The sequence below is a fragment of the Meriones unguiculatus genome, chromosome 8 (assembly GCF_030254825.1).
Source record: "Meriones unguiculatus strain TT.TT164.6M chromosome 8, Bangor_MerUng_6.1, whole genome shotgun sequence".
Taxonomy (NCBI): Eukaryota; Metazoa; Chordata; class Mammalia; order Rodentia; family Muridae; genus Meriones; species Meriones unguiculatus.
In genome coordinates, this window is record NC_083356.1 from 108,621,653 (window position 1) to 108,630,674 (window position 9,022).

The 9,022-nt window shown below is 40.0% G+C and overlaps 1 protein-coding gene across 1 annotated transcript; it reads left to right on the forward strand.

Moving 5' to 3' along the window:
- The first annotated feature begins 580 nt into the window (after positions 1-580).
- Positions 581-1,524, forward strand: LOC110551956 (olfactory receptor 5AK2-like). The gene is given in 2 exon segments (XM_021642859.2): positions 581-809; positions 812-1,524. Coding segments are annotated over 2 exon segments (942 nt in total).
- The last annotated feature ends 7,498 nt before the right edge of the window (positions 1,525-9,022 follow it).

Below are 9,022 nucleotides of genomic sequence, written 5' to 3' on the forward strand. Positions count from 1 at the left end.
GATGACTATCCTATATTATATGTCTAATATCTGCTTATAGGAGGAAGAGAGGGGTGGTGGGATTAGAGGGACATGGAGAGGACAAGAGCCCCACAAGGAGACCAACAAAAGTAAAAGATCTGAGCCCAGGGGGTCCTGCAGAGACTGATGCACCAATGGGGGACCATGCATGGAGAGGACCTAGATCCTCTGCTCAGATGTGGCCTATTGGCAGCTCAGTCTCCATGTGGATCTCTGAGTGAGGGGAGTAGGGACTGCCTCTATCATAAACTCAGTTGACTGATCTTTGATCACTTGCCCCTGATAATGCACCCCTGCCAGGCCACAGAGGAAGAAGATCCAAGCTGCCCTGATGAAACTTAACAAGCCAAAGGCAGATGGCAGTAGTGGAGAACTCCTCCTTTCAGTGCACTAGGGGAAGGGGATGAGGGAAGAGGGAGGGAGGGTGGGACTAGAGGAGTTGAGGGAGGGGGCTTCAATCTGGATATATACTGAAGAAATTATGAAGAAAAAAAAATAAAAATAAAATCCTGAATTTTTTTCCCTCTTCCTCTTTGTCTTCTCTGGATTTTCAGTAACAATGACACAAGAAAATGGGACTGAAGTCAAGGGCTTCTATCTTCTGGGTTTTGGAGTCCAGCACAACATTCAGTGTGTCCTCTTCATTGTGTTTCTTGTCATCTATGTGACATCCACAGTGGGTAACTCTGGGATGATCCTCCTCATCAACACAGACTCCAGACTTCAGACTCCCATGTACTTCTTCCTGCAACATCTGGCTTTCGTTGCCATCTGTTACACATCTGCCATCACCCCAAGATGCTGCAGAACTTCACGGTAGAAGACAGATCCATATCATTTGGAGGGTGTGTGCTGCAACTAGTGACCTATGCAATATCTGCTACTTGTGACTGCTGCCTGCTGGCAGCTGTGGCAGTGGACCGCTGTGCTACCATCTGCAGACCACTTCATTATCCCGTACTCATGTCCCGAAAAGTCTGCATCTGGATGGTAGCCAGTTCCTATCTCATCGGATCAATAAATTCTTCAGTACACACAGGCTTTACATTTTCATTGTCATACTGTAAATCTAATCACGTCAATCACTTTTTCTGTGATGTCCCCCCAATTATTAGCCTTTCGTGCTCCAACACTGACACCAACGTCAGGCTTCTTGTTATCTTTGTTGGATTCAACTTGGTGTTCACTGTGTTGGTCATCATCCTTTCCTACATGTACATCATGGCCGCCATCCTAAAGATGTCCTCCGCTGCAGGGAGGAGGAAAACCTTCTCCACGTGTGCCTCCCACCTGACAGCAGTCTCCATTTTCTACGGAACCCTGGCTTACATGTACTTACAACCTCATTCTGACCGTTCTGAGGAGAACATGAAAGTAGCCTCTGTGTTTTATGGCATTGTGATTCCCATGTTGAACCCTCTGATCTACAGCTTGAGGAACAAGGAAGTAAAAGATGATATAAAAGCCACAGGGAAAAAGTTCTTCAGATTTGATTCACGATAATAAAAATTCACCATGTCAAATAATCAGTATAACCATGCAACTACAATTTAATAATTACGAAATTTGAGGCAGTGAATTTTTAAATGATGACTGACCATTAATGCCTCCGATCTTATAGGGAATATTCAATTACTTTTCCTGAAACTTATATTTGAAGCTCTTAGTTTGAAATTTGTGTTTCGTACATAGAACATTTTGAAGATTATTACAGATAGTAACAAATACATATCTATATTTTTGAAAACTTTAATGCAGTGGCTCCCATTGTAAGTCACAGCCCTTTGGGAACCACATGTCAGATATTTACATTACAGTTTATAACAGCAGCAAAATTACAGTTGTGAAGTAGTAACAAGGTAATTTTATGGTTGGGGTCACCACAACATGAGGAATTGTATTAAAGAGTCACAGCATTAGCAAAGCTGAGAACCACTGCTTTAATGGCTAGAAAAACACTTCACTGTATATAATAAATATCAACATTGAATTTTATAATTTTCTTCTACTTTAGTAGAAGAATTTTATAAATTGCCTACACTGAGGTGTTTTGTAAATTCTATTCAAATTATTACAATAATCTGAATATAAGATAGATGTGTTTATTTTAAAAACTGATTTGCAGTACAAACTCTGCTTTTCTTCTCGCATTCCCATCATTACTACCTTCATGGCACTTTATCACTTATTTTTTCACTAGCAACTGCTTTCTTTTCAATCTGCACTAGTTCTCTCTATGAACTGTAGCAACACAAACACTTTCTATTTCTATCCCAAGTGAGATAATCTAGAAAGAGATGACACTAAAAAATTGTCCTTGACCATTCATTTATAAAGATATGCATATCATGTTTACACAGATGAACAGCTTTAGAACAGACAAAAGAAAAACCTACTGAATTTAAGTTAATTTTGATTTTTATAGAAGCCCACCGCTGAAATTTAAAAAGAAAATTTGGATTTTTAAAAAGATTGGGTATTTTAAATAGACTGAATTATTTTTGTTTTTGTCATTTGTTTTGGTTTGGTTTGGGGGGGGTGGTGAGGGTTGGTTTGAGTTTTTGTTTTGTTTTATTTTGTTTTTGAAACAGCGTTTCTCTGTTTCAGCCTTGGCAATGTTGGAACTCACTCCTACTCAGAGAGATCTACCAACTAAGTCAGTTTCCATCCCAGTGCAGAGAAATGAACCTCTGTCCAGGAGAACCAGTGCTATTAAATGATGAGTTATCTCTCCAGCCCATACAAAAGAAATTTACATCTCACAGACCTTGAGGCCAGAAACTGACATAAGGGTGTGTTGTGGAAGAGGGCTATTAGACTCGTGAAGACTTCTCTACCCTGGCTATCACCCAAATAATAGAGACAGAGACCTCTTGGATTTATAAATGCTTTAAGGCACAGTAATGGGCAGGGAGCAAGCCTCCTAGCTATTTTGCTATTTCCTAGTTACACACCCAAGTTATTTTCCATAATAGTTCCTGCCTAGTTTGCTTCTGCTCTATCAGTCTGTCCTCAGGGCAAACTTCTCTTGGCCACCTGCTCATGGTCCTTACTCCCCCATGGCAACTTCCTCCTCATCAGCCTCTCCTGCTCCATCCTTCTGCTACTTCTGCTTTCTCTCTCCTCTCTTCCTGGCCTCAAGCTCCCTCCAAAACCCCAAGCTCAGGAACCTCAGCTCCATCTACTACTCTTCTGCCCAGTCACAGGCTTTTGCAGTTTTATTAACTAATCAATTTTAAATTAGGCAGAGCAAGGCTTACACAACAAAGACCTGTGGTGCTCATCTGGGGGATAACCAGATCTTGGGGGCCAGTAATTAGCATTAGAACACATAGAACCAAATGAACCCCAACAAGAGTACAAACACAGTTGAGTCCAGTGAAGATTTTCTTCTTGGTGTATTGTGTCCCACTACAACATAAAAAAGAGAAAGAATACAACACCTTCTTTGACAGATAGATATGAATCTCATTTGTGTGACTTATGATATAATCTAATCATGATTACATCCCAGTGATGTTACTTCTTAATGCCATTACATTGGTGAAGTTTTAAGACAAACCAATCCGAGGTTTTCTCAGAGACCCTGATGAAAGGACAAAAAATAACGTGGTTTTGTGCCCTTGCCCAGGGGTAGACTTGGCAAGCCCCAGTCTGGGTCTGAGGTCAAGGCCTCAAAGGAGTTAAGGTTTTGGTTTCTGGAAACTTCACTTTTCTCTCTGAAGTGACTGGACTTTCAGGCACTGTACAGTCAGTCTGTGATGGGTACCTTGTGTTCTCTTTATGAAACATTGCTTAGTTAGCCTCCTGTGGGCTTCCTCCCATGATATGACAGCTTTCTTCTTGCTTTGTCCCATGTTCCCCTGCAAACACTTTATAAGATGCTGTACTTCTTAATAAGCTTGTTCAGCATAAGTCATAGCTTATGAAAGACCTCCCAACCCCAGCCTTTCCATCTCTTTTCTCTTGGTCTACTCGTCCTTTCTCTAAAAAGCCTGCCACTGAAAAATGACCTGCTGGTCAAGGTCAATTGAGAACAAGGATTTTAACATTTAGCTCAAAATAGTTATATGACATCAAAATCTGAGAGTGGCCATAAAGACCCCAAGAGAACTTTTTTGAAGGATTTTGTCCTAAGCAACAGAAAATAAATGGAAGAAGAGTGAATCAGAAACAACACAGTCATAAGTGAATCATGTCTTGGTTAAAAATTGTGAAACTGGAACTGTTCTACCATATCATTAATGGACAGTGCAGAATGTCCCTCAAAACTGTTCCTTTGCAAGACAAATAGTGGAAGTATTTGTTCTACCTCCTTTCCCAGGGGCTGACGATATGTGGATATTGTTACTAGCCATAGATAGATAGATAGATAGATAGATAGATAGATAGATAGATAGATATGAATTACTAGCCATATATATATATATGGATATATATATGAATTACTATCCATATATATATAGGTATATATACAAATACATATATTCAGATAAGTAGATGTTTCTGAGAGATGCCGTGGAGGAAGGACCATATTAAAACACCTAGCCAACACCTTTTAAGTACAGAATTTCTAAGCCTTTGTTTTTGTATCGATATAACTGATTCTCCACTCTTATCATTCTTCTGTTATGCTTACTTTGAAAAGATGAGGGATACATGAAAAAATGGCAGCTATTTGAATGATAATCAGCGAGCATATTTGGCAACAACTCTAGAGTTTCTAGAGTTGCTAGGTAAGCTAAAAGCTGCACGCTACATCAGGTAGTATGTTCATTGAAGGCCAATTAACTGGATTTAATACTATAGGAAAATGCAGTTCAAAGTTTCTTATCCCAGAGATTTCTAGTTGAAATTTATGTAAAGTGCAACTAGAATAAAAAGTCTCTTTATGTAGGGATGTCTTTGGAAAATAAATTTCTATTGAATAAATAAAGAAACAATCATGACTTAGCATTTTAAGTAAATAAATGATGGTTAGCGTAATGCTGTATCTCCAAAAGGCTGCATCTAATGCCCTTCAATTTGAGTCATACCAATGCTTCAGAAAGCTTGGATTTTTATGGGCTCAGTAGCACAGCTTTATATTAAAGCTAAGCACAATTCCTTAGCTTCGTGTTTGAAAAGATGTTCGACCTGACTTGTAGTAACAAATAACTGTTAAATAATAAGGAACACAACACAAAAGAAAGCTAATAGTTCCTAACAAAAATAACGAGAAAATAGTCTCTCTAAAAACTGTAAATTTAGTCAGTGAATTTACTTGTAAATTTATATTAGTTGTAAATATAACTGCAGAACATTGTTTATCCTGGAACTTCAGGTTCTCAAGGGAGTGAATATTGATCCCTTATCCCCAACTATGAACTCCCTCGGGAGCAGAAAACACTCAGAGGCCTAGATGATGGGCGATCCGCCTATGCCTGCTGCACACTGATTCTGGAAGCCATTGTGATTTAAAGAAAGCAAAACCAGTGAGGTTTCCAACATCTGGGCGTCACTGCAGCAGGTAGCGAAGGGCAAAAGGATTCAGCTTAAGTTGCAGAATATTCCACTCGTGGAAACAGAGTGAGGAAACTGAACAGCACTGAATTGTCCAGGGAGGGTGAGAATTAACAAAGGATCAAGTAACTAAATGACAGAACGAATCTCAACTCCTTTAGTGTCCTATTTGCATATGTATGACTGAGTGTGGACGGCTCAGTCGGTACTGGTCCCATGGCAGGCAAGTTTCGTTCAGCCATGAAATGAAAAATGATGAAGAACTGAATTTTCAGGTTTAACCTGTCTCTCTGAGTCTGTCTATCTCTCTGTCTCTATCTCTGTCTCTATCTCTCTGTATGTGTCTTTTTCCCTGCCTATCTCTGTCTTTCTCCCTGTCTCTCTGACTCTCTCTGTCTCTCTGTTTCTGTTTGTCTCTATCTGTGTGTGTGTGTCTTTTTCCCTGTTTATCTCTGTCTTTCTCCCTGTCTCTCTGTCTCTCTCTCTCTCCCCCATGACTAAAATAACAATAGTAAATGTCTTATCTGTCCTGAATGTAAACAATGTCATCCAGACACAAGATTGGCATATATATAAACAGACTCCGTGACAGCAAATACAGACCTGCACAGGTTCAAACCAGACTAAATCCAGCATTGAAAGGGAGACATGGACACCAAGTCCCACCCCTAACCAAGAATTTGTATTTGATACCTGCTGGAAAAGGGAAAATCAGTTTTCTCCAACCGAGTGTCACTGGTTAAAACAATCACACTCCCACAGGCCCAGAAATAGTTAACCAACATAAAACAGACTCTATGAAGTTCTGTGGCACATGTGCAGGTGTGTGTGTGTGTGTGTGTGTGTGTGTGTGTGTGTGCATTTTTGTTTCATTTTCTTTTGTCTGGATTAGTCATTTTACTGGAGTTTTTTGTTTATTTTATATTCAATTTTTGTTTTGTGAGAGAAGAAAGAACATGAAGTAGACAGGAGGGAAGAGAGAGAGGGGAAAGAATATCATCAAAATATATTATATGAAAAAATTGTAATGAAAGGGGAAAATGAAAATTGGAAAAGAATTAAAGTTGTATAAAATACAGTTTTAATGTTTCACATTGTCCACATGAAACTGCAAGACCTTTCCTCACTGAGCAATATACTGTGGGCACATAAAGGCGTATATTTATCTTAGTGTGTGTGTCCACATGTCCGTCTGTAAGATGAAGCTACCATGCTCTCGCTAACCTTGTTTCCAAACATTTGCTCTGTCAATCATCAGAGTGAGCCTGTTGCCGTAAGTAAATCTGTGGTCCCCATCTTACAGGAGACAAGGTGAGCCGGAGAGAATGAAGCCCTCCAGCACTCAGGAGCTGTGGGTGGGAATCCAGCCTAGGTCTGTCCCTGCACACCTTCACAGCCTGACTCTAAATGAAGCTTTGGAAGCATATGGCCTCATCGGGGGGTTAACTTGCTTAGAACACTCAGGTATTTTCTTCCCAGTTCTCTTCCCAGAATCCATTTGATTAGCAATTACCCACATCGTGCTCAGTGTGTGTGTTCACTAGTCTTATTTCCTGAGGTCTACAAAATGTTACCCAAAAATGTATATACTATTTCAATTCAAAACAACTATGGAACCCCTAGTTCTATATTTTTCTTTATAGATGTGCCCTGCTCTGTTTATCTCATGCTAGTTCAAAGAGCCAGAGAAGCCCAAAGTAACAGCACACTTACTGTGTTCTGAGCCCACCACTACTGACACGTTCTTATCCAAACCTCGCCATGGAGCTTCCCACAGCTCGGCTCGGCATCCCTGACAGCTGAGTACAGAATCTCTGAAGCTTTACTAACTCAGGGTTACATGAGAAGACCTTCAGAGGTGACATTCACTTGCTGATTTTCCTAGCTTCTTTAATAAATGAAACTGGACATACATGACACAAACATATAAATGTACATGAGTATGAGTGAGCACTGTATGCGGTTATGAAGTTATTTATATTTACCTTATGCTGGGGATTTGACCAGTAGAAATATAGCTATTTATTTTAACTGTTTCCACATTGTCTCTAAAAAATAAATTTACTTTTCTAATAAAAATGTATGGATTCCTGTGTATCTACAAGTCTCACCAAAATTTAGCACTTTAAAAATAATGAGTAAATTTACATTTTAATGAAGTTTTTGTATATAATTACATGCTTAATGGTGAGCTATATATCTTCCCATATTTCTGTTGAACATTTAGTTTTTCTTTCTCTTACAATTGTCTTGTCCATATTGTTTATAAGATTTTCTATCAGATTTATTATTATTTATTATTATTATATTTTTCAATTTATTCTTTTTATCCTGATTGTAGCCCCTCCCTCATCTCTCAGTCCCACCCTCCCTCCCTCATCTCCTCCCATGCCCCTCCCTTTGTCCACTGATAGAGGAGGTCCTCCTCCCCTTCCATCTCACCCTAGCCTATCAGGTCTCATCAGGACTGACTGGATCCTCTTCCTCTGTGGCCTAGTAAGGCCACCCCACCAGGGGGAGGTGATCAAAGAGCAGGTCACTGAGTTCATGTCAGAGACAGCCCCTGCCACCCTTACTAGGGAACCTGCTTTGGGACTGAGCTACGTATGGGCTATATCAGTGCAGGGTTCTAGGTCCTCTCCATGCATGGTCCTTGGTTGGTACATCAGTCTCTGCAGGGCCTCTGTGCCCATATTTTTTGGCTTTGTTGGTCAACTTGTGTGGTTTCTGTCCCTTCCAGGTCCTTTTTTATCCCCCTTCTTCCATAAGATTTCCTGCACTCTGTCCAAAGTTTGGCTGTGATTCTATGAATCTGCTTCAATCCTCTGCTAGGTGGAGTCTTTTAGAGGACATCTGTGGTAGGCTCCTGTCCCATTTCCTCTCTGCTACCATTTCCAGTGTCTATCCTGTTTGCCCTTCTGAATGAGAAATAAGCATCTTTCCTAGGTTCATCTTATAGTTTAGTTTCTTTAGCTCTGTAGATTTATGTTTATTGTGTAAGTGTTATTGGCCTATAAGATAGATTAATTTATTAAAATTTTGTATAGTGAACTTTTAATATTTTACATGTGTTAAAACAAATTTGATTAACTAGATTCCAGTCTTTTTCCTTTGGCACTATTAAGCATTTTAATAGGGGTGCTTTCTCATTTTGTGTGTAGATGGTAGAGGCCTACATCTGAGGGGGTGTGTATATGCACCAGAGAAGGGGTCATAGCTTCTCTCTTGTTGAGCAGATCTTAAGTCCAATTATAGAGCTGTTGGATACTGCCAAAGTATGCATGATAGCACTGTGCTCCGAGGGGTGCTGTGCCACACTGGTCGTTGATGTGGCTTCCAGGCATCATAGCTGGGTGGGACTGTTGGTTGCCTTCCTCCTTGGGAAGCTGGTTTTTCTTGGCCTCACAGACATGCTCCTCTAACAGTGGCATGCTGTCTTCATAACTAGTGTTTCATAATAACTTTTGCTGTCCAGCAGGAAAAGCTGCTCCCTCTATTT